Source organism: Monodelphis domestica, chromosome 1 (genome assembly GCF_027887165.1).
Source record: "Monodelphis domestica isolate mMonDom1 chromosome 1, mMonDom1.pri, whole genome shotgun sequence".
Classification (NCBI taxonomy): Eukaryota; Metazoa; Chordata; class Mammalia; order Didelphimorphia; family Didelphidae; genus Monodelphis; species Monodelphis domestica.
In genome coordinates this window covers 261,368,837-261,396,303 of record NC_077227.1, presented here as the reverse complement: position 1 = coordinate 261,396,303, position 27,467 = coordinate 261,368,837, and the positions used below count along the sequence as shown (strand labels likewise).

The window sequence follows — 27,467 nt, the reverse complement described above, 5'->3', positions numbered from 1 at the left end:
AAAATTTATCTTTGTTCCAACTACTAAAAGTAAAATTCCTTGATGATTTTTCTTAGAAGCCACTGATGGTGAAGCAAATAGTGTTATTGGACCAGAAATCAGAATTAACAGAGTTCAAATATAGCCCAAGACCACATACTAGCTGTGGGATCTTGGGCAATTCAACTTAACCTCTGGCTCATTTTATTCAATTGTAAAGTGAGAATAATAACAGTGCCTACTTTGCAGAGTTGTGAGGATCAAATTATATAATATTTGTAAAGCACTTAGCCCTGTTCTTGGCACATAGTAGGTGCTTATTCCCTTTCCGATATTTCCTCCTTCCTTTTAACATACACAAGAATGACTCAAATCAACAAATTTTTCTTAAATGGGAGAATACAAAAAATTATGGTATACAGGTTTCTTTCTTCTAAACTCAGTCCTTTACATTTTAATTGGCTAACCTGAACCCTTTTACCAACCCAAGTGAAAGGATTTTATTTTATTCCTTTTCTGAGTTTTCTGTTAACAGTGGGGAAAAGATTGATCACTCTATCGTATCATTTAAAATAATTTAAACTGCTATGTAGCATTCAGTAAACTTGATGAAAGTGATTTGGAATACTTAAGTGTTTGAGGATGAACTTTTTTTCTGTGTCCACTTGAAGTTGAAAAGGGGAAACTTTGCATATGTTGTAGTCAAGAAATCTTGGTTCGAAGCATAGAATTCAGCCATTTTGTAGAGGAGGAAACTGAGGCTCCAAAGGGTAAAGAGGTTAGTATTGGTTAAACACCAGAAAGCCTGACCTGGCATTAGTTAGGATTGACAAAAACCAGAATGTATGACCAAGGAAGGCCTCTAATGTCTAGCTTTTGAGTTCTTTAAAAAAAAATAGCTTTAATTTTAAATGAAATGGATCTTGCCAGCTGCCCAAGTCTTTTTTTCCTTCTGGTCATATATTCCTGGTTCTTTCCTTTTATGGCATGAAATCAGGACCTTTTACCATCCTGATCTCAGGTCACACTACAGTTATCATTGCCTTTCTTAAATAGTACCAGGAACTGAATACAGAAATCAACTGTAAAAGTTTAACAAATTAAATGGTCTTTCAAGACCAGTTCTACCTTGATTCTCTAAGTGTGGCACAGTGTGGTACAGGCTCGGCTGTCTTTAGAATTAGAAGAAAAGGCCTGACTGGGCTTGCATCCTGATTCTGCTCCTGGCTACTTAGCTATGGGAGGTTGGCCACGTCATTTAACCTTTCTCAATCTCAAGTTCCTTTGCTGTAAAATGAAGCATGTAAGTTAGTTTACCTCTAAATTGATTGTTCTGTGATTATTTTGTGATTTGAGAAGGAACATTGGAAAAAATGGAGCTTAATACATGAGGGCATTTTTTTCTTTTTTTTTGGTTCTAAATCTGACATTATGATGTTTTACTTTTGGTTTTTATTCTTAGTTGGTTTTAATTGCTTATCTAGATTTGAGAAACAAGCTGCCATTATGCTTAGAAAGTTTGGCTTCAACCGGAAAGACTTGGGTTCAAGTTTTACTTTTGAACTGTAATGACTAACTCTGAGTAGGTTATTTAACCTCTCATTACCCCCAGTAAGTTTTCTAAAACTAAGTTGCAGAGAAAATACTGGTTTGTATTGGAGGAGGGAAGTTCCTTATTTTAGAAGTTCTCTACATCAATGAGAATTACAGATGTAGGCCCTATACTATTCAAGCTCATTTAATTTTAGCCAACCTGAAGTTTATATTAACTAAATGCAAATACATTGTTTTCTTGATTATATATTAAGATAGAATCTGTTAAATTCTAAAAGATTTTAAAAGATTTAACATGTTGGACATATTTTTGGGTCCAGATTAACCATTACTATCCTCTCCTCCGATGAAATTGTTGAATAAAATGTTGCCTTATATATTCAGATTCCCTTAGTCTAATTCCGGTTATGGTGGGTTAATAGTGAATATATTTTCTCTTTATAATCACTAAAATATCTGTAGCCTTGTATAGATTAGATTGATGAAAATTATTCTGATATTTAGTATATATCATATGCTTGTGTCACATGAATTTGATTAGACATAATCCAATTTTTAATATAATGTAATTAGTAATAGCCTTTAACTTTATGGGAGATGGTTAGCTCGTGTCAAAGATGGTAACAAATAGAAGATGATTAGTCCCTTTTCCCTCTGTTCTAAATAGCAGGATTATTTCATTAGCCTTTTTAAATGTACTGTTCAGGTACTGTCAGATATAAAAATTGCCTTAATCTTTCAGAAGAATTTGGGATTAGGGTCAGCAAATTTTTTATTATTTCACTGAAAGTCTAATAAACTCTTTCCAAGCCAGTTAGTTAAGCATGTGGATGTGATTTTTGTTCATTCCATCCTTAGAATGGTTTCTTTGTATAGCTATGAATTAGGAACCATGGCTATAAATAGTGGGTGGCTGGCAGCTTGTTTGTCACTGTACAACTTAAGAAATTGTTTATACTTGGTTTACTGAATATTATGAATTCCTTCCATTGTTAAACATTAGAAAGCAGATAACAGATTTATGTTAACCTTTCCAAATATGTGTTTGAAACAGATTTGGCAGCTGATCAGAAGCTTTTCCATCCAGTCTCCAATGACTCCTTCATCTCTATCCAGCCTTCATTATCTTCTTGTGGACAGGACTTACCAAGGGACTTCAGTGACAAAGCAAGCTCTCCAAACCACCACCATCATGTGGATCAGTCTCTTTCTAATGCCTGTGACACAGAAGTGGCTTCTCTTGTACCATTGCATTCACACTCTTATAGGAAAGACCATCGACCTCGAGGTGTTCCACGGACCTCCAGTTCTGCTGTAGCTTTTCCAGATACATCTCTAAATGATTTCCCCCTCTATCAGCAAAGGCGGAGTCTGGATCCAGTCAGGGAGTTAGAAGCTTCCAAACCTCATTCTGGATCTAAAGAATCTTTAGGAGAAAATTCTTGCTTACCTGGGGATTTTCAGCTTGGTGGTGAGTTGAAAAGCTGTAGTCCACAGCCCCCTGCAAAAAGTGGAAAGAATAAGCCTTTGAAAGCAGACAAAAGTGTAGACAGCTTAAGAAGCCTCAGTACACGGAGTAGTGGCTCAACAGAAAGCTATTGCAGTGGAACTGACCGGGATACTAACAGTACTATCAGCAGCTATAAAAGTGAACAGACTAGCTCAACTCACATAGAAAGTATCTTATCTGAACATGAGGATTCTCCTAGAGTAGGGAAAAAAAATGGTAGGAAAAAAGAAGTCTTTGTTAACCAAGAGGAAGATAGTAGCTATACCAGTGATAAAAGGACTAGCAGTGAAATGACTGCTTTGGAATTGAGTACAAATAGTGGTGTACAGGATGCCACAGATTCCAATGCCTTAGATGATATGCATAGTCAGAAGGGTCTTAGTACTTCTGCATCTGAAGAAGCTAATAAAAATCCCCATGCAAATGAATTTACTACACAAACAGACAAGACCACTGGAAAAACTGACAAAAGAGAGGAGCAGAGTGATAAGCCAGCTCTTACAGTTGACTCAAGAATTTGTAAGGATGTTGGTGGAAAACAAAAGGAAGGGGATGTGCGTCCTAAGTCCTCCAGCTTAATCCATCGCACATCCTCTGCTCACAAATCAGGTAGGAGACGGACAGGAAAAAAAAGGGCTAGCAGTTTTGACTCAAGTCGGCACAGGGAATATGTTTCTTTTCGAGGCATTTCTGCTACCAAACCTCACAGTGCTATATTTTGCCATGATGAGGACTCAAGTGATCAAAGTGATTTGAGCAGGACTTCAAGCATGCAATCAGCCCATCAGTTTAGTAGTGATAGCTCTTCCAGTACCACTTCCCATTCATGTCAGTCTCCTGAAGGAAAGTACAGTGCTTTAAAAACCAAATACATCAATAAAGAAAGAGGTGCTGATTCTGAACATACACACAAGGCTCACATGGGTCCTGAAGGAACTAACAAAAAGCGATCATCACGTCGGACTAATAGCACAAATAGTGCTAAGAGTCGTGCTCGAGTATTGAGCCTGGACAGTGGTACTGTTGCATGTTTGAATGATGCAAATAGGCTAATGGCACCAGGGAGCATAAAACCATTAACTACTTCAAAATCAGATCTTGAAGCCAAAGAAGGAGAAGTACTAGATGAACTATCTTTATTGGGAAGGGCTTCACAGTTAGAATCAGTCACTCGATCTAGGAATAGTTTGCCAAGCCAGGTTACTTTTCCCGAAGGGGAAGAGCAAGATGCAGCAAGTGGAGGTAAGTAACCAAGCTACAAGAAGAAAATTTTCCCAAGTGAAACTGCTACTACTTGGTTCATGTCATATTTATCTGTATTCCTGTGTATTTAGGCAGCTAAATATGGAGTTTGGTCATAGAATTGTTTCACATACCATATACAGCATTTGTTATAGACACAATCAACTTGACTGTTTTTGTAACTTTTATGAAAATCTTGAATCCATTTTTGATGGCATTTTTTCTTAACCAATGGTAATGGCTCATTACATTCCACTGTTGTGAAAAGACTGGGTTTTTCTTTGTAAAAATGAACGATAGGGGGCAGCTGGGTAGCTCAGTGAATTGAGAGCTAGCCCTAGAGACGGGAGGTCCTAGGTTCAAATCTGGCCTCAGACACTTCCCAGCTGTGTGACCCTGGGCAAGTCACTTGACCCCCATTGCCTAGCCCTTACCACTCTTCTGTCTTGGAGCCAATACACAGTATTGACTCCAAGACGGAAGGTAAGGGTTTAAATAAAAAAAAAAAGAAAGATAATTGCATTCATTCAGTCATTTGGGCACTTTCTGTAATATAGTTTGTCCATTAGTATTTCAAAATTCTGTGCTTTAAGCATCTTTCATGTTTAGAATTTTATCAAAATTTCTTTATCTCACCCTAGTTACTTGAAAATATTGTGGCTATGTTGTCACTGTCTCCCTTTCTTTAGTTACTTGCTTCCAGTTAAGTATACTTAATTTTTCTTTAACTGTTAAGTTTTATAAAGAAGAATAGAACTAAAATTTTAAAACAGTAGAATTGAGTTTTAAAATTTTTATATTGAGAATTTACTTTTTAATTACAAAACTCTGAATATCTGATTTCTGTAGAAAAAACAATCTTGTTTTCTATTGTTATATTTTAGTTGAAATAACAATTGCTAAATCTAAATTTTGTTACAAACTTATGCTTTGTTGCAATAGGGAAAAAATGAAGAACAACTTTTCCTCCTATCAAATAGTCTTGTACTTTGTTGATAATAATACTAACTGACATTTGTATAGTACTTTAAAGTTGGCAAAGCATTTATAATATCATTTGAACCTTGAGAGATAGGTATTATAACTTTATTATTAAAATTTTAAGGTTTTCTTTTTTAATTTTCCAAGAGCATCTTGTTTATCTCAGGCCCTATGGAAGTAGTCTTTGGACTCTAATCACTTTTATGTGATTTAAGCATTGCTACTTTTTAGTTTTAAGTTTGAGTTTGAGTATAATCTTTTATAAAAAATTAAGCTAAATAAATTGAGTATGTGGTGCCTATTCAAATATCTTAACAAAGAATTATCATCCAGTTACTTCTTCCAAAGAATTTGTTGAATGAAACCTTTATTAATTGGCCTGTTTTGTGTCAAGCACTGTTTTTTAGGGTAGTTTCTGCAAAATGGTAATTACTGATTGAAATATTCTCAAAAGAACATGATTTCATATTCTAGAGAACCATGTTTGATTTCAATCAACATAACTGCTGCCAGTGCAGATCGAGAGTTAGTGTGTGTGTACATATATATGTATATATGTGTGTATCTATCTATACACACACATATAAATATATAAAATTTCTTATGATTGCTTCTTTGAACCTTATAAGATAGGCTGGCTGCTGGACCATGAACTTTATCATGTAAAGCCTTCTCTATTTGGTGTAGGACCTGCAAGAACTTGTAATTTACTGCTATGATACATGAGGGAAAGATTCTAGTGGAGGAAGGAGACTATTAAGAAATGGTGTCAGGCTACAGAGGTTGAGAGGACATGACAGAGGAGAGACTCTAAAGGAAACCCTAATGCAAATATTAACAACATAGCAATGGGTTCGAATCAAGAACACATGTAATACCCAGTGGAATCACACGTTGGCTACGGGGGGTGGGAGGGAGGAAAAGAAAATTATCTTTTGTCTTTAATGAATAATACTTGGAAATGATCAAATAAAATATTATAAAATTAAAAAAAAAAGAAATGGTGTCAGGGTCAGCTGGTTAGCTCAGGGTATTGAAAGCCAGGCCTAGAGATGGGAGGTCCTATGTTCAAATCTGACCTCATATACTTCTCAGCTATGTGACCCTGGGCAAGTCACTTCACCCCCACTGCCTAGTCCTTACCACTCTTCTGCCTTGGAACCAATACACAATATTGATTCTAAGGCAGAAGGCAAGGGTTTTTAAAAAATGGTTTTTATAGCACCATATTAAACGAGGTTTCTGAGAACTAAAGATAGGAGAAATTATTATTAGGTTGACAGACTAATTAAAGTTAGCTCTTCATTAATGTAAATAAAAGAACATATTTAATTGGTAGGGCTAAAGTACTTTTAATGACTTCTAATACCAGTTGGGTTAGGTGTGTTTATTATATACAAGAAAGTTGTTTTTCTAAAGTGAATCTTACTTTTAAGAAAATCTGTTATCAAATTGAGTTTTGAAAGAATATCATTCTTGCTATTAAAATGTTACATATTACAAGAGAAAAATACTTAAAAGCTGCAATATGGTATTACTTTGTTTACATACTTAGATGTCTTTTGCTTCATATGGGGAATAAATTATCTTATTTTTAGAGAACTTCAAGATGGTATTTGCTACCATTTCTAACCTTTTACTAAAACACACTGATTTTGGTAATGTGTCTGGCATCTAGTTTCTGTTTTACTGTTGATATTACTAAAATATATTTGTCACAAGATGTAAATAAAAACAAATAATATATTGAACCTTTATAAGCTGTTGTGTATGAAAGTGGTCTTTGAGCTGTGTGAATACACATTTTTAAAGACAATGTATTTTTGAGACTACTTGTTTTATCTTAGTTTTGATAGATTGTGAATGAGGAATGCTAAAACTTATATTTTTGAATTTTGGATGTTTTCTGCAAGAGTTCTACATTTCATCCTGCTTGTTGTTTGTACTTTGATTCTTGCTATGTACAAAAGGCAGCATTTAGAAAAGATTTTTGTTTATACTAACATTAATTGTTCTGGGACTGTCCGGAAAATTATGAAATTTCTTATGGTCAACAACCCTTTCTTGGCAAATATCCATCTTCAGGTTTGTGGAAAATAAGTAATTTTCAAGTTGATAAAAAATACATAGATGCATCTCCAAAGTATATAGTTATCAGAATAATAAACTGCATATAATTCATAATTTATTTCATTATTGTGTCCATGAGAGGTGTAGATATTAAAATTTCATTTTCTTGCATTTGTTGGGAAATGAATGATTTAGTTTCAGACTAATTTTTTATGTTTATTGTATTTAACTTTTGATGAAATATGTCATTTGTAACTTGGTTCCTGTATTTACTGAATTAATTCCTAAATACAAAAAGTAAGTTTAAGAGAAAACATTAAAGATAGAGCAACTCTTTTTATCAGGAACTTAATCCTAGAAATCTGTTGTCCATTATAGCTGATCATTGTTCCTCATATTTGGCAAAATCCAAATAATATCTGACTGCGTGATAAAAATAATATTGAAGAATGTCTCTTTTAATTCTTTCAGTTGGCAGTCTTGTGCCTTAGTTATGTGGAAAGTATTTGATTTTTGAGTATTCATCATTGATGAACATTGTATTATATTGAATTGAATTAAATGAAATTGTTATCAAGAATTTTATATTTACTGCTTATATGTAAAGGGAGAGGCCATTTAAGTATAATTAATTAATTTTTTATTATGCTAATTAATATGGTTTATGATTTGTCTTTCTCCTTTTTTTTTAACCTTTACCTTCTACCTTAGGCTGGATACTGTATATTGGTTCAAGAGCAGAAGAGTGGTAAGGGCTAGGCAATGGGAGTTAAGTGACTTGTCCAGGGTCACACAGCTAGGAAGTATTTGAGACCAGATTTGAACTGAGGACTTCCTATCTCTAGGCCTATCTCTCAATCCACTGAGTTACCCCTTGTATTTCTCCTATTAACTGAAGATAGTTATATTTCTTGGTCAATAATCAGGATATTTTCAGGATAAAAAACAGTGTCAGAATTGTGTGTTGACAGAAAAATGGCCTAGTTTTTCTAGTTGTGATTATTAATCATTTTTATCCATTTGCCTTTTGTGATCTTAAAATACAGAAATGCCCATAATCTTGTGTTTGATTATAGCTCATTTTTGTCATTATTACTTTTCCTTTTTACAGGTAAATTCAGGTGATTCATTTGGTAATCAATTTTTAGACCAGTACCCTGCTAAGTACGCCATAACATTTTATTATAAAACTGATTAAGAGGAAAAGGGTAATATAATATCATGGGCATGGGAGATAAGGTTTCATAATACCATAGGATCGTGAATTAAAAGCTGGAAGGAACCTCGAAGGCATCCAATCCCTTTAGTTTCTTACTTGAGATTCAGAGAAGTTAAATAACTTACCTGGTGTCACACAGCTAGTAACTATCTGAGACAGGGTTTGAACTCTGGATTTCTTGACTTATTTAGAACTGTATTCATTACATTAAAAGAGTTTGGATTTGGAATCAGGAGTACCAAAAACCAAATCAAATTTCTGACATTTTTATTAGTGTTTTGACCCTGGACAAGTCACTTAATCTTTTCTCTTCACCTATCTTTTCCCCAAATTAATCTTCTAAGTTAGATATGTTGGAGACAGGTCACAGTTATCATAGTTGGGCTTTTCCTGTATTGGGGTGTGTGTGTGTGTGTGTGTGTGTGTGTGTGTGTGTGTGTTTGTGTGTGTGTGTAGAGAAATATCCATATATATCTCTTGAAATATCTGTAGAGTTCTTTCCTTTATACTTAAGATTAGAGACTTATTTTTAAACATTTATTTACTTTGATTAAAGATTACATTCTGGTTGCTTTTTGATAATTTAGTGATCTTAAAATACACAGGACCATAAATTTAGATCTGAAAGGTACTTTATAAGTTTTCTAGTCTATTCTACTCTTTTTATACTGTAGGAAACCAAGGACAGAGAAGTTAATATAAGCGGTAAATGGCAGATCTGATCACTGATCTCCCTCAGTTCTTTTTTTTTAACCCTTACCTTCTATCTTAGAATCAATAGTATGTATTGGTTCCAAGGCAGAAGGGCAGTAAGGGCTAGGCAGTGGGAGTTAAGTGACTTGCCCAGGGTCACACAGCTAGGGAATGTCTGAGAACAGGTTTGAACCCTGGATCTCCTGTTGGTGGACCTGGCTCTCAATACACTGAGCCACTTAGTTGTCCCCTCCTTGGAGATTTTAAAGAAAGTGATTGACATTATTTTTTGTATTGTTCAGTCAGAAAGTATTTACTACATTCTTACCTTGTGACATGCACTGTGCTATGTACTATAGTGAATGCAAAGAAAAGGCAAAAAACAGCCTCTTCAAAGAGCTTGAATTTTGATGAGTAGATCTATGCACGTAAATTGGTATTTACAAACACTTCTGGGTAAGATGGTGGCATGAAGGGTTCTATTCTGACTCAATTCCCCAAAGGGACATATTAATAATGAAGAAAAACTCCAAATGGAATTTTTTAAATGAAAGAAAAACATCGCTGATCTTCTCCATTTCCTATAGGAATGCTCAGAGACAGAACCTATAGTAAGTATAACTCTGAACTCTAGTAGTAGACAGAATACCAGCCAGCTCCAGCCTTGGGTGGAGGAAGGGGGCTGGCAGAGCCTGGCATTGGAACAAAGACCTAATTCAAGAACTGAAGCTGTAGGTTTGAGCAAATGGGGAAAAGAACCTTCCTACAATAAAGAAATGCTATGTGTTAAGGGAACCCCAAGATAAAATTCCAGAGGAAAAAAATAACTAGAAACCTCAGAAAACAGAATGGATTGTCTACAAAGATGCCAAGAATGAATGGAAGAAACGAAGAGCCAAAACAAGAGATGTGAAACTAAAGCACTTTCTTACAGTATGGCACGCTATTACACAAGTATGGGATATCTGGAATGACTCTTGACATGGCTCCCCCACAGTGTAACTCCTCACTATCTTCTAATTGGAAAGACCAGAGTCCTTAAAAAAAGGACACAATTACATATAAATTATTCAAGGCTATATGGGTAACCCTGTTGAGAAGAAATATACTCCTTTATACCTGTTGCCTTGAGACTTTGTTCATATGTTCCCATTTATACAACCTGCTACTCATAATAATGATACTTAAATCCTAAATATTACCATTTGCTTATCAATAAGGCAAAAGAAAAAGCATTATAGATACTTATATATATATATAAAAGTAATACATCACAAACTTCATGTAAACCTAGATCTCATTGAGGGAAGAAAACCTTTGTACTCAGGGAGGACTTAGAGTTAGAGACTGCAGACTTTGATGGCATTGGTCCACTCAGGAACATCTGAACCACATGAAACTTGCTATTGGTCCTTATCATTTTGTAGCTAGGCAGACTTCTACATACTAAGCATTACAAGCTCTTTTAGCTTTAAAATAACCTTCAAAGAAAGTTTTCTTCTTAATTTAAATAGAGAACTGTGAAGTTCATTAGGTTGACAATCTCAGGACTCTGTTGCCCAGCCAAGTTTTCAGTTATTTACATCAGTATTGTCCATTTTAAAAAACAAAACCTCACTGGGCAAATAGCTCAAATTGAATCTTTGGGTAGGACAAATCAGCCTAACTAGTTCTTTTTATCCAGAAGAGCAGTATCAATACTTGTCTTTTCCCTTTCTTATTTCATATTGGAGGAGGAAGAAGTGGGCAACATGAATCTTTTAGAAAATTGGGCTTTCTAAAGCTTAAGTTTTTTGGATCTGAAAGATAATAGTTTAAATTGTACTCTTCATTCTTTTAATAAGGGCCCGGTATCTAAAGCTACCTTATATAACAGCCTAGATTTTTGATGCTTTCAGAACAGCTTTTTGTCCCTTTCTTTTTCTTCCATCATTCTAAAGTCCTCATTCACTGTTTTGTGTGTGTGTGTGTGTGTGTGTGTGTGTGTGTGTCTCCGTGTCTCCTTCTAATCCTGTCTTAAAATGGCTTAAGGCCCTTATCCACTTGATATTCCCCCTCTAAGACTACATGTTTCTCTCTCTAAAAGCTTATATGATTTCTTCTTTTTTGTTTTATCCTCATTTATAAAAGTTACATGCTGATAAATTGAGGTTCTATGATGCACTCTAGCTCTTAAGTTCTATACAGGGTTCAACATCCCGTTTTGTATCTTTGAATTGTTTTTCATAAATCATGTTTTTCTAGATTTAAAGTAATAAAAATTCTTTCTGTACCTTTAAGCCATTATACTATCCACATATGCTCAAGGTTATCATGCTATACCATTCAAAATGTGATTTTAGTGTTTCTGTTTATGGCACAGTCATTTTTTATCCCAAACTCCTGAAATTCCATTTACAGGTTGTGTGTTTTCCCACATATTTTATTTCCTGCTCCTTTTAGGCATCTTAGTATTTATCTGTAATAAAGGCAATATCTCATGTCCCTTAATAGTTCTTAAAACTTCTTTTCTTTTTAGAAAAGTTTTTTTTTTCCCTGACTATCCCTAAACTGCTTCAAAAGACCTAAAGGACAATACATTATAGCTTGCCCATGATGACCATTTTCAGTCTAATGAAAATTAAAAATTCAAGGGGAGATCATCCTAACATTTAACTAAAAATGTTAAATATTTGCTAATTAACATTTTTGTTCAGTCTTTCAGTCACATCCAAATATTTGTGACCATATTTGGAGTTTTGGTAAAGAAATTGGAGTCATTTTCCCTTTCCTTCTGAAGTGGATTTTTACAGATGAGGAATTGAGGCAACCTGGATAACTTGCCCAGGGTTAGAAAATTAGTAAGATTTGAACTCAGAAAGGTGAGTCCTGATTTCAGGCTAGGCACTTTGCTATGCCACCTAACTGCCCAACTAACATTTTACATAATTACATTTTCCTATGTAAACAAAAATAATATTTCTCATTTATAAACCTTTGCATTTATCCACAACTATATCAGCAAAAAGACAACCAGCTACAAAATTCACATGTAAAATTTTTATTTGCAGATATAGATATAATTTCAAAAACCACCACACAATTGTGTTTGGCTATATAAGTAATTACGTCTCCATGTTTACCTGGTGTACCTTATGTAAATTTGTGAACTAGCTTGATGTTTCTTAAACTTTTAACTTCAGTTCTTGAATTTATTTTAGTATTATTAAATTGTAACTGAACTCTTGAATGGTTTATTAAAATTTTCATAGGCCCATCTGAATTCACTATACAAGTAGAATTTTAAGATCAATTTGAGTTGTCTCTAGGTTTAATCTTTATTCATCACGCGAACTTTTAGTTTCCTATGACTGACATACATTTGATTTTACTTGTTCCTTTTAGGAATAAAAAAATATACATGAATCTCAAATATTTTATTCATTTTTTCAAAAATATATTGCATGAGTTGAGCAGAACTTTTTGTTGAACATTAAACACATCATACATTTATAAATTATTAGCCATTTTGTTAGCAAATAAGTATTTCAGTAGGTCAAAGGTCTTTTGAATTTAATGTTTAAAATCATAGTATACACAAGCAAACACTAATTCTTTACTGATTTTCTATGTAACATTAGTTATTGTTTCATTTAATCTTCCATTCAAAAACTGATTTCTACTAGTTTTTTCCCAATAGTATTCTCTCTGGGGAATGAAATGAATTCCCAAGAGATAGTCACTTGCTTTATAGATGGTATAGATGTCATCATTCATTTATCCTTATTTATCTAGTAAAACAGGTAAAGAAGATTTACTTGATATTATTTATATAACCAGGACACATTCTTTTAGATAGCAGTTGTAACCTCTGAGCTGCACATATTTTGATTGACTCTTAGAATCACAAATAGCTATTATGCCTTATACTGACAATAATTATACTTTATCATGAAGTCTGTTAGTAGTAATAGTAGTCTCTCGGTAACCGAGGATGATGATTGTCTTTGTGCGTTTTCATCTATGGTGTATAGATGAGTGTGCACAAAGACACTTGTGCATGGAGATGTAAGTGGAAAAGTCGATGCACAGAGACAGTCCCACTCTCTCGGCGTTGGAAGCCTGGGTCCAGTGGCACGAAAAATCGTTACATCTGGAGACTTCCTCAGCTGCATTGGATGGCCTTTATGTTGTCCTTTGTGCTCCAACACCACATGAGCACTCCACAGTGCCCTCTCAGCCATTGAACCTTCTTATTGGTTTCTTCTGTCTGTTTAGCCGAAGCAGTCTTCACATGCTGGGTGAGCAAAGCCCTGGTTCACCAGGGGTCCATGACCCGATGGCTACCCTCACAAGGTTTAGCTGGCCTGTCAAAGCGGTTGCCCCGGGTGTGGCTGCTGCCACACGCTAGCAGTTACTGGGAGCCACAAGTGAGAGCTGGGTGTCAGGTGAGGGTCAGAGGCTGGAGTGCTGCCCTAGGAGGGCACGACAAGCCCTCTATACCAGAGATGCTACTCCTCCCTGAGCACCCCATATACCCCAGTCTGTTAGTAGGAGATTGTCATATTACTTTTTCCAAGTCAGTTGTGTTTACTAAATTCATAATTAGTATGCTAATAGTATAGTATTAGTCATAGTATGCTACCTAACTTTGGCAAGGAGCATACAGTATAAAAGTGGTTCATATATATGTGTATGTGTATGTTAAGTATTGTTATCTGTTACAGGCTTATAATTTTCTCCATACTATATTTTTCAGTGCTAGCTGTACTAGCCCATGTTAAAAACTAAAAATGTTACTTAATATTTTGATAATTAGTTTTACTACCAATAAGTCCTTTTGACTAGTGGTGTCAAACAAATAGAAATGGATTCCTAGAGACTTGATATTGACTTAAAAAGCCACAAATTGGCATATCTGTTTTATTTTTATTTTGTTAATATTTCTCAAATACATTTTGATCAAGTTTGGAGTTTTACTTCTGTGAGTTTTTATACATCTGCTCTAGACCATCACTTTCTTGATGTGAAAGTCCTCTCAAGTCATGGGGGTTTGGTTCACCATAGGTTAAAATTGGTGGTTTGTAATGCAGTTAACTAAATCTTTAAACACTTGTTCACATTTTGCATCCTAGTGGTTTCTAGTTGGCTTCCTAGGGTTTAAGAGAATTTGGGCTTTCTTGTCATTTTGCTTTTGGTTCTTTGTAGTCATGTGTCTTAAGTATGAGATTGTTGAGCGGTTAAGCAGTGGTACTAGCATAATTATTCACAAACTTTTATAACCCCTTTATTCTTAGTTAAAAAGTTCCTAGTTTTAGTCATCTGAGTAGTGTTGTGTTGAATCCTTTCTAAATCCATGTTCATTCCTTGATATGATGTTATATTTATTATACATATATAATTCAAGGTGCCTCTACAAAAGTGCATTTTATCAATTGACAATTATAGACAAACTTCTAATAGATCCAATATTTTCATCAATCTTTCCTCATTTAAAAATTATTTAATTCTATTTTTTTCAGTTACATGTTGAAACAATTTTTGACAATTGTTTTATGACATTTTTCAATTTTTTTTCTCCTTCCCCTTCCTTTGGTAGTAAGTAGTCTGATGTAGTCCTTATTTTGTTTTGAATTGTTTTTTTTTCCTCCCAAAATACGATATACAAATACAATAACATCCCCATCTTTGGCTATTGGAATTTGATAAAAGCCATTGTTTAAAAGAGAAAACCAGTGACTGTCTAAATCATCTTGAACTCTTGGCACTGTATATTGATCTATTTTGGCCTTTTATTTAATGTTTGATAATCTACACACATTTTAGCTTTCTCAGTTTTTTCTTATAACTACTATTTTGAATGAAGCATGAGGACTAATGAATTCTATGATGATAATATTAATGATCAGTAATTTTAGATCATGGGTTCTTAGCCTGCAGCATGAATTTTTTAACAAAACATTTTGTATTTACATTCTTTTTGAAGCCCTTACTTTCTGTCTTGGAATCAGTACTATGTATTGGTTCTAAGGCAGAAGAGTGGTAAGAGCTAGGCAATGGGGGTCAAGTGACTTGCCCAGGGTCACACAGCAGGAAAGTGTCTGAGGCCAAATTTGAACGTAGGACCTTCCGTCTCTAGGCCTGGCTCTCAATCTACTGAGCTACCCAGCTATCCCCCATTCACATTTTTTAAGGAGTCCATTGACTTTAGCAGACTGCTAGAAGGGTTCAAGATACTACTCAAAACCAGTTAAGAATTCTTTTTTTGTTTCTAAGATCTTCCATTTCAGAGAAATTAATTTTCCATGGCTGATTTCTAAAGTGTTTAGGACAGTGTTTTTTATTTGTTTTGTTTTTAACTTTTTTATGTGTCATGGATCCCTTTGCTAGATTGGTGGAACCTATGGCCCCTTTCTCAGGTAGTGTTTTTAAATAGGATTAGAATACACAGAATTATAAAGAAAATCAATTTTGTTGTTTTCATAGACTTCCTGAAATCTGTTCACGTAACTATTACAAGTCTGTGGACCTCAAGGTTTAGAATCTTGAGTCCAGAGTTTGAGAAGAATTTTGTGTGTTGTTCTTTAGGCACATCCTATTTTAAAATTGAATTTTCTTTTCATGGTGTTGTTCCTTTTTCAACGAGTGCTTTGCCTCTAAGGATGTTGGAGAATCATCAAAATTTTACAAGTAATTTTAGATTTGTCTTTGACTTGAGGAAATTATTATTCAAATGACATTTTTCACCATTTGCTTCTGTCTTCTAAATTGCTACAATACAAACAATTTGTAGGGTTAATATTTTTTATGCTGTCTCCCTACTAACTACTTACATTAGGTTGGTCATGTTTAGAAGACATTGGAATTGATATACTTCAGTTTCATTTAACAAAGGTGTTTTCTCAGTATGAACCAAAACTTGGGTGAATTCCAATTTCATTTTAATACAGCCTAAACATCTTTTAATAAATACAATCCTAACCCTTTCATGGATTTAATAGAATTTCTTTCATAAAAGGATGGAAACACACTTCCTTGTATTATCTTCTTTTTTCTTGTAAAAGGAAAAGAAAAGAAATATAATTAGATATGGCACAAGGAAACAAACCAGGGAATTTATCATATATAAGAAAATAATACTATACACATCTATATAAGATTTTAGAAAAGTTAAATATAATAGCTAGCATTTATTTAGCACTTTAAAGTTTACAAGAGGCTTTACAATGTTCCCATTTTAACCTTGTAACACCCTGGAGAAGGTAGGTGGTGTTATTCTCATTTTACAGATAAGGGAACTGAGGCATATAGATTAAGTGACTTGCCCAAGGTCACATATTTATTTAAGTATTGAAGATAGGATTTGAACTTGGGTCTTCCTAACTCCAAGAGTAATTCTGGGCCACCTAGTTGCAGTAATCTTTCTGTACACTACAAACAGCCCCATTGGAATAACCAGAAAGAGAAACTCCATTCAAAATCTTTACAGAATGTCGGAAGTATCTTGGAGTACATCTACCGTGACATACCCAGGATTCATATGACTATAGATACAAACTATTTTTTAATAAAAATTAAGGAAGGCATGAGTAATTAGAGAGATACTAATCACGAATGGTTGAGATATTTCAATATGAAAATGGAAAGAGTAACCAATTTTGTTGTTTTAGTAATATACCAATCAAATTATTGGGATTTTATTAAAAAACAGACAAAATAATGAAATTCATTTTGAGGAGCAAAAAAGTTAATTTACCATAAATGAAGAGTGTTTTCTCAGTGCCATAGGTCATAGTATAAAGCAGTAATTGTTAAAAATAGGTTGATACTACTGGTTAAAAATAGAAAAATTGGGGCCGCTAGATGGCTAAGTGAATTGAGAGCTGGGCTCAGAGATGAGAGGTCCTGGATTCAAATATGACTTCAGACATTTCCTAGCTATGTAATCCTGGGTTAACTCCCATTGCCTAAACGTTACCACTTTTCTGAAGCCTTAGAAAAAATATGCAGTATTAATTCTAAGATAGAAGATGAGGATTTTTAAAAAATCTTGTTAGTAGAACAGATTAGATGATTAATAATTAATAATTAACAGCATAATCTTTAATTAAATCCAGTAAACACTAAACTGCTGAAATAGGGATTCCCTAATTTGATAGAAATTATTGTAAAAACTGTAAAACAGACTGACAGAAATTTAGTTTAGAACAATATGTTATGTGAAACACTATAATAAATTTTAAGTGGCTTTTATATAAGGTCATATAAAATAATTTGAAGACAGTGGAATGGGCTCTCTCGGTCAGCAAGGGGGAGATAATGATAAAAGATAAAATGGACACATTTTCTTAAATAAAATTGAAAAGCTATGTACACAAAAGAAATACCAAAATTAGAAAAGAAGGAGCAGGTAGGTAGCTCAGATTGAGAACCAGGCCCAGAGATGGGAGATCCTGGGTTCAAATATGGCCTCATATACTTCCTAGCTGTGCGATCCTGAACAAGTCACTTAACCTCAACTGCCTAGCCCTTACCTTTCTTCAACCTTGAAACTCGTACTTAGTATCAATTCTAAGGCAGAGGATATGGTCTTTTTTTTTTATGAGAAGGAATTAACTAATATGAAAAAAAAAATTCATAGTTTATTTCCCTGATAAAAAGCTCATGACCAGGATGTATAATGAATTAGTATAAATAAAAGGAGTAAAAATAATTTCTCATTGGCTAAATGTTCAAGGCACAGGAACAGACAATTTGTAGGTGATGAAACATAAACCTACCGGTAACCCTATGAAAAGTATGTATTGTGATTGAGAGAAATGTCACTAAGAGAGATGAATCAAAATTCTCTCATTCTCTTTACCTCACATCATCAGATTGACAAAAGAAGAAGGTAACCTTTTTTCGGGTTATGGAAAACAGGCACATTACTGTACCATTTTTGGAATTGTGGGGCCAGCCATTTTAAAAAATGATATAGAACTGAACCAAAAAGGTCACTAAATAGTACCTACCCTTTGACCCTGTAATAGTAATGTAGATATACCTTAATGAGGTCAAGAATAGAAGTAAAAGATCCACATATACAATTCATAGTTATGGAAATACTTTTTGTTTCAATGGCAGAATAGATACTTATCAGTTGGTGAATGGCTAAATTGTTATGAAATGAGGAATATGACTGGTTCCAAGAAATAAATAAAAAACTGATTAAAAATTGAGCAGAACCAGCACAATTTACTCAACAATAATGAGGGAAATTTTTGAAAGACTTCATACTTTACCTAAAACAGCAGATAGACATGACTTCAAAACTCTGATGCTTATGATCTTGCTTGGGTTATGAGCTAGAAGTGAAGAACCAGATATACATTCTCAGATATAGCCAATGAATTTTTAAATGAAGCTTAAATCTCTGTATTTTATTTTTTTAAATTAATTTATTTTTAAAAAATATTTTCCATGTTACATGATACCTTTTGTTTCTCTTCCCTCTCCCCTCCCAGAGCCAACAAGCAATTCTACTGGATTATGCAAATGTTATCACTTGATACCTATTTCCATATTATTCATTTTTGCAATAGAGCAATTATTTGAAATCAAAACCTGAAATTATGTACCTATATAAACAAGTTGATAAATCAAATGTTTTTCTTCTATATTTCTACTCCCACAGTTATTTCTTTCAATGTGGATAGCATCAGGATTGTCCTGGATCATGGTATTGCTATTAGTAGCAAAGTCCATTACATTCGTTTGTTCTACAATGTTTCACTTTCTGTGTACAATATTCTTTTGGTTCTGTGCATTTCATTCTACATCAGTTCATGGAGATTCTTCCAGTTCACATAGAAATCCTCTAGTTCATTATTCTTTATAGCACAGTAGTATTCCATCACCATCATATGCCACAATTTGTTCAGCCAATTTCCAATTGAGGGACAACCCCTCATTTTCCAATTTTTGTCACCACAAAGAACAAGTCTATGAATATTTTTGTACAATGGTTTTTTATTATCTTTTGGGGGTACAAACCTAGTTGTGGTATTGCTGGATCAAAGGGCAGGCATTCTTTTAAAGTCCTTTGGGCATAATTCCAAACTGCCTTCCAGAATGGATGGATCAGTTTGCAACTTCACCAGCAGTGTATTAGTGTCCCAATTTTGCTATATCTCCTCCAACATTTATTTTTTTTCCCTTTACTGTCATATTGACAGTAGGTGTGAGGTAGTACCTCAGAGTTGTTTTGATTTGCATTTCTCTAATCAGGAGAGGTTCAGAATACTTTTTCATTTGATTATTGATTGTTTTGATTTCTTCATGTGAAAATTGCCTATTCATATTCTTTGATCATTTTTCAGTTGGGGAATGGCTCGATTTCTTGTACATTTGACTTACTTCCCTACATATTTGAGGAATTAGACCTTTGTCAAAGAGTTGTTATAAAAAATTTTTCCCAGTTTGTTGCTTCCCATCTAATTTTTAATGCATTGGTTTTGTTTGTACAAAAATGTTTTAATTTAATATAATAAAAAATATTCATTTTAGATTTTGTAATGTTCTCTATCTCTTGCTTGATCTTATATTCCTTTCCCACAGATCTGACAGATGTGCTATTCTATGCTATTCTAATTTATTTATTATTTCTCTCTTTATATTTAAGTCATTTACCCATTATGAATTTATCTTGGTATAGGGTGTAAGATGTTGATCTAAATCTAATTTTCCCAATGATTTTTGTCAAATCGTGAGTTCTTCTTGTCCCAAATGCTGGGATCTTTGGGTTTATCAAACACTAGCTTACTTAGGTCATTTACCCCTAGTCTATTCCATTAATCTATCCTTCTGTCTCTTAGCCAGTACCATATTGTTTTGATGATTGCAGCTATTTAGTATATTTTAAGATCTTGTACTGCTAGGCCCCCATGCTTCACATTTTTTTATTCCCTTGATATATGAATTTTGTTTTGATAGAATGGATTGTACATAATTTTCATGAGGAAGGGTTTCTACTTTGGAGGAGAGGTGGATTGTTGGCCAGTAACATTTTTTAAAAGTTGTAAATAGAGTCCAGATTAAATGATCACATGATATGTTGGAAAAAATTAATAGATATATGCAATCTTTTTTTTCTTTCTATTTTGAAACATTTGTACTTTTTGATTGTTATGGGCATAATCAAAATACTTCATTTCATTAAATATCTGTATCAGGATATGTACAAAGTAAATGGAAGATGAGATTAGTGAGGAAAAGAACTGGCAGCTGGAGGGGATTAATAAAGGTCTTATGCAGAAGGTGGTATTTGAGTTGAATCTTAAAAGAAAGTCAGAAATTCCTAGAGGCAGAACTAGGGAAGAAGAACTCTCCAGGCATAGAAGACAACCAATGTAAAAGAATAGACTAGGAGATTGAGAATTGCTGTTCTTGAACTGTACGTTGTGTGTAGAGAAATAAAGTGTAATAAGATTGGAAAGACAAGAGAAGTTCAGGATGTGAAGAGCTTTAAGTGGAGCCATTGGAGCTTGATAGATGTTGGGGTGAGGGCTAAGTGACCTAATCTGGCATATACTTTAGGAAAAAAAATACTTTGACAGCTTCATAGAAACCGGATTAGAGTTGGGAGAGAGGCAAGAAGATATTAAGAAGTTTAGCAGCAGTCCAGGTAAGTAGTTATTTAGACCTTGACTAACCTGATGGCTTTAAATAGAGAAAAGAAATATATAAGACATGTTATGGAAAAGGAAACAGGATTCGTCATTTCATCATATTTGTTCTATGTGGGGAGTGAGTGAGAAGTCACATATGACACTGATGTTGTAGACTAGAAACTAAATGATACTTGGAAACAAAAGATGAGATGATCTCAAGATTTATTTTAGACCTTTTTGTAACCCTAAATTATATTTAGTTCTATTAAGTACTTTGGTTTAGGGAAAATATATAACTATCTGCCTGACCACTTTATTGCTAAGAATTATCGTAGGTTCTGCCTTGGACCCTCCTCCCTTTCCCTTTTGTCTTTAGACACTTTCTCTCTTGTGATTTCATTAGCCCCTTTGACCCCCCCCTCCCAGTTTAGTTATTATGTTTATTCAGAGGGTCCTCTAATCTTTATATCTAGATCAAATGTTTTTTCTTGAACTCTAGTTCTGTATTACCAACTATACTAGATATCTATTTGTAAAGTCTTCTTGATTTTCTTTCTACACAGAGGTTCTTAACCTTGGGTCTAAGAACTGTTTTCAAAAAATTTTTTTGATTGCTACATTTCAGTATAACCCATTTCTTATGTAACCCCATGTAATATTCACCTTAATGCCAATGGCATTCATGACAGAAAAAAGATTAAGAACCGCTGCTATACATTTCTCACAAGCTGCATCTCGTTCTCCACACACTGACAGCTATTAACCTAGTTCAGGCCCTCATCACTATTTGCCTACAATATTGCCTTAGGTTCTGAATTGGTTTCTTAGTTTTCAATCTCTTCCTTCTAGTCTATACTGTGCAAAATTAATATTAGTATGAAATTTGTTTGACTACATCACTTCTTAAGCAAAGAAGTTCCAGTGACTTCTTATTTCCCTTTAAGTAAAGTACAAACTCCTTTGCATTTAAAGCTCTTCCCAATTTGACTCCATTCTACTCTATTTTCCAAACAAATTGATCTGCTTGCTATTTCTCATATACCAGAATCTATGTCCCATCTTTGGTTTTTTGCACAAATTATCCCCTAAGCTTTGATTCCTCATCTCTTTATCTCTGACTTTTTGGAATTCCTAGCCTTTCTTAAAGGCTCAGCTCAGGGGTGACCTCTTACAGCATTCTTTTCCTGCGTCCAGATAAGAAGTTTTCTTTCTATTTTTGAATCCTTAGCAACCAGGCTATTGCCTTGCTCACATTAAGTGCTTAGTAAATGCTTGTTGAATTGAATTCTCCAAATTTTAGTTTTTCTTAAATGAAGAGCTTCAGCAAGAATTCCTTGACTAATTACCACGTTTTAATATCCAACTCCTTTGTGTATATATCCAGCCCCCCATTTCTCTTTTTTCTCAAGTTTCATTTCTCCATCACCCATAGATATTTCTGTCTGTGTTTCTTCAGCATTTCATGCTTTACATGACTAAAATCAAATTCATTTTCTTTCCTCTTAACCTACAAACTTCTCTCTCCTAGTTACCCAGATTTATAGTTTTAGAGTAATTTTTCATGTTTTATTCTTCACTTCCCCATCTAGTTGCCAAGTTTTGTCAATTCTATCTTTACAACGTCTCTCACATATGCCACTTTTTCCTCTATTCTTTAACACCTGCCATCCTAATTCTGGCATTCAGGACCTGAATCTCACCTGGACCATGTCATTTCCCTGCTTAAGAAGCTCCAGTGACACCTTGTTGTTTTTTGGATCAAATAAAAAACTCCTTAGTTTTGCATTTAAAGCCTTGTCATGATCTAACTCTGGCTGACCTTTCCACACTTATTATAAGCTATTCTATTTTTTAAGTACTTTAAAGGCTAGATAACTAATCTGTTTTGGTTTCACTTACAAATATCATTCTGTCTCCCATCTCCTCACTACAATGCACCCCCTCTTCACCTCTGTGGATAGATTTCAATTGTTACCCAGGTAGATAGCCTTTATTTTTCCTTTGATTTGGCTGGTTAATTTTTTCCCATCCTTTTTCCTTGTCACAGAGAAGAGGAAGGAGAATAGGACCTAGAAATGGGTGTGGTTCATAGTCAGTTTTTTTTTTAATGGAAAACTTTTCTGAAGTGGATATTTTTTATAAAGAATACAGTTGAGAGCGTTCATTGTTGCTTAGTCATTTCCCAACTCTCCCTAAACCTGTTGAGGTTTTTTTGAGAAAGATAATAAGAGGTTTGCCATTTTCTCCAGTTCATTTTCCAGATGAGGAAACTGAGGTATATAGGGTTAAATGACTTACCCAGAATCATCCCACCAGCAAATGTCTGAAGTCACATTTTAACCATGAAGATGAGTCTTCCTGAATCTAGACTGAGAACTCTGTCAATATCCACTGCACCATGTAGTTGCCCCATCCATACAGCATATATCAACCATATCTTACTCCATTAGCAGTAGTAATTTCCAACTAGAAAGGTAGCATATAGGTATAATATATGTATATGTTTGTATATGTAGATTACACACACACACACACACATATATATATATATATATGTCCATGTGTATATGCAGCTCAGTTTCTATTCCAGCTTCTGTTGTCTTATCCTTTTTATTTACAATCAGAGGAACTTAATTAGGTAAAAACAATAAGATAGGTTATAGATTTATTTTGTGTTTTTCAGCCATTATAAGAACAGCAAACTCAGAAATACTCCCTAATTGTAATAGTGGTTGCAAACTTTCCTAACCTGTGTCAGCCCACTAAATATATTTTATAAGTTTTTTTAGTATTTAAATTGATTACAGTTTCTGCTTGAGAAAGAGGCTAGTGTAGTATATTGGTGTTATGCATAGATATTTCTCTTTTAATTAGTTTTGCTTATTTCTGTACATCTGAATTTAGTTTGTACCTTATTGCTTTTGAAGCAAGCTGTTTAACCTTTCACTTTGCTGTTATTAATGTCCTGCTGAGGAAGAGGACATAATACTGATATTAGTTTGGAGGCATAGGTATTCATCAAACTGAGTTGGTAGGAGGAAAATCCACAATTAAAATTTATTTTTACGTTCATAAAATGAGATTTCAATAAGTCAGCTGGGCAATTTAACAGTTGCATTTGATGCTGTCAAAAATTGTGGAGTCAGCATAGGAGAAAACTAGGATTTTAAAACTTCCCTTACTTCTCTTCTAGATAGGGAAAACAAAATACAGCTATAATAGCTTTTATCATCTTCTTATCAGAAAGTATGCTGTTCTCTCTCTTTAGAAGATGGATGAAGTCATTATGTGTTTTGCTGAATTCCTTCTACAGAAACTAGAGTGGCATGGAAATAAATAAAGTCCAAAGACCTTCAAGAGAGTTTTTAAGCAATTTGAAGGTCTTAAAAAGGTATTTGATATCCAAAAGTGGAAAGCTGAGCAGATTTGGGGCTTTGAATAGTTTGGTGAAGTTGACATTTCTTTTTAAAGAGAGTGATTACACTAGATATGGATGTTTTTTAGGACTCAACTTAGAATGAAAATTTCTGAAAACAAATTTATTTAGTTGACGAGGCCACATTTCTTGGGATAGCGGGGTGGCAAGGGAAAGACAGACTTTAAGCTGCGTGTTTACACCCCTGACTGGGTTCCTATTTGACCTGAGTCTGTCTTGATGCAGCAGCACAGGACAGCGAGGAGATGGTTACATTTCGCCGTGAACGCAGCACATTTAGGCGTCAGGCAGTACGGCGCAGGCACAATGCAGGGAGTAACCCCACCCCTCCTACATTGCTCATCGGATCACCCCTCAGGTACAGTATTAAAAGTTCCACCATATTCAGCATGCATGTAGCAGTCTTTTTTTACCTTTCTTCTCCTCTTTCTGTCCCTCCTTCACTCCTATTTCCAAGAAAGCATTTTAATAACTTCTATTTTTCCTTTCTCCTGTCCCATATGCTCTTTTGGGCTTTCCTTGCATGTCATGATGGGCTTGTTGAAATGCGCATGTGTATGTTGCACCATTTTTCAGAATATCCAGAAAAGCCAGTTTTTATTTGCAGAAAAAAAAATAAAAGAGTAGTCACATTATTATAAAAAACAACAACTTCAGATCTGTTTTGTTAATTATATTAGTATTTTACTTACTGGCTTAGCATGGTGTGTAGAAAGAGTATTTCAATAATGGTTGTGAGATCTGAGCACTATCCCCATTGCTTCTTAAAAGGTCTTTGACTTCTTTGATTCTCTACACCTTATTTTTTATTTCTTATTTGAAGAATGAGTGAGTTGGACTAGAAAACCTCTAAGATCCCTTTTAGCCTTAAAATTCTATAGTAATAGAAGCATTAGTTTTTTGGCATCTCTATGATTTCCTGGGAGGAAATATGAGAATAATTAGGAGTTGATGTCCTTGGTTATGATTAACATAAATAATTTAAGCAGTTGGCAAGTTAAGCTCCTAAACAATTATGCCAGATAAAGAATCACCTACCACTATTAGATAGTTTTATGAAAATTTACTTCACTATTTTATTCTCAAATTGGCTCTATCTGATTTGATCTTCGAATCTTCTAAAATATAAGTACCAAGCAATTAATGTATGATAAGTAATGGTAACTTGAGAAACATATACATATATAAATCTGTCTAATTTTTAGTACATAAAACATATTGAAGAAAAAATATTTGAATTTCCAATATTATAAAGTATGGGAACATGCACTGATTTCTCAGGTGGGAAGTAGTTCCCCTGTTAAATCTCCAAAATAATACCCCAGTATTATAGGATTTTTTTGCACCTAGTTTTATTGGTCTGTGTCCTGAATTAACTAAATTAGCTATTAAAACCATAAGTTAGCTATTAAAACTATAAATCCAAGACTATTTAAAGACTTGGGCACCATACATTTCTAGAGTATATCCCTAAGGGGCATCTAGGTATCTCAGTTGATGTAGAGCCAGGCCTGAAAATGGGAGGTTCTGGGTTTAAATCTGACTGTAGACACTTCTTAGTTGTGTGACTCTGGGCAAGTCACTTAACCCCAATTGACTCTTCCTTACCTCTCTTCTTCTTTGGAATAAATACTACATATTTTAAGACCAAATGAAACTTTTTTTTAAAGTCTTCCCCAGAATAGATTTTAATATTATCTATTATATTCCTTGGTATCTGAAACCATTTTCTGTAAGAAATTTCAAAATGTTTTCATTTGAAACCTAAGGGGAAATTATTTTAGTTAAACTATCATGGAGATAGTATAGATGGTGGGAGATATAGTCTTTCCACAATTATTAAAACTGTTGAGTAGTAAATCTTATTTTTTTTAAAATCCAGTTTTATTTGCTCTTGGCTATATCTTAACAGTTTTTTCTTAAATTTGAAAATTTAATTTCACTAGCATTATAATAAAGAATTTATTCCCCCCACAGCTCCATCCTATAGATCCTTTAATGAAGTTACAATGTTGAACATATGGATTGAAGTTTTACTTAAATGAATAATTAAGGAAGAATTAATAAAATAAGCTGTTTAGTTAAGGGGGAAAAGTTTAGGCATTTTTTTGCTTTTGTGTGTGCATGTGTGCCCTTTATCATTCCTTTCTGTGCTGTTTATTATTCTTCTCTTCTCCTGCCTTATTCTGCCTTTGTTTCATAGATTTAAAAAAAAAGATTTTTTTTTTTTGCTGATAACTTTTTGGGTAGTACTTCCACATTCAAAAATAGCTTGACCTTTTACCTATCTTTTCCTTTTTTTTAATTCTTTCAACCTTTCCCATTCCCATAACTAATACTTCTAGACAATTTCTTCCCCATTCACTCATCAAGATGCCACTTAAAAATCTTAGTTATTTTTCTTATTTATTTTTTCCCTCCTGGACCTCTATGATTTGTTATAAGTGGGCCATGGTATATGTTCATTCACTAATAAACTTATAGTTCAAACACTAATAAACATAAACTGTATAGTAAATTAGATCTTAATGCTGAAGCCCTACATGAATTCCTCAGCAGGGCACATATAATCTATTTTAGCCTACATTTGCATGTTTTCAAATATAATCTTACTATTTCAAGGAGTGTGGTATATGGGATTTATATGTAAAAAATACGGATTCCCTTCTTCCTTAGATTAGATGTATAAGACAGCAATTCTTTTTTAACTAGCTAATACAAGTGTTATAATAGATCTTATCCTTTTCATCTGTGCTGTAAGGCTCACAACGTAGGCTAAGTGTTCTTATATTTTTTAGCATGACTAAACTAGCTTTAGTGGGATTTTAAATTCACCCATATTATGCTAAATTCCAGTTTGTATCAGATAATCTTGATGGTAGGTTATAGTATGAGTTCAAGACAAAGACTGTCTGTTTTCTCAATAATAACTTGGACTTCTTGCAGGAAAATTCAGTTTACTTGTATGGAATTCTGAAGGAATAGCATATTATTGAAAACTAAATCTTTAGTAATAAGAAAGGAAACTGAAAAAATATCTTAACATTATTTTTCAAAGTTAGCTTCTGAATAAAAATTCCACCTGTGAGCATAGCCATGTAAAATTTAAAGAATTTTTTTCAAAGAAGTCGAAAGAATTAATAATATGAATTA

General features: G+C 33.9%; 1 protein-coding gene across 6 annotated transcripts in view; it reads left to right on the top strand.

Annotated features, from left to right (window-relative positions):
- PCNX1 (pecanex 1) overlaps positions 1-27,467 on the top strand; it is a 216,125-nt gene that overhangs the window by 70,459 nt on the left and 118,199 nt on the right. For 3 of the 6 annotated variants that reach the window (XM_007472896.3, XM_001368479.4, XM_016424190.2), the window contains exons 6-7: positions 2,588-4,285; positions 24,540-24,672. In XM_007472896.3, the coding sequence (XP_007472958.1) occupies positions 2,588-4,285; positions 24,540-24,672 (1,831 nt within the window). The remainder of the gene's footprint in view (positions 1-2,587; positions 4,286-24,539; positions 24,673-27,467) is intronic. The other 3 variants (XM_007472898.3, XM_007472897.3, XM_016424178.2) reach the window with 2 other exon arrangements.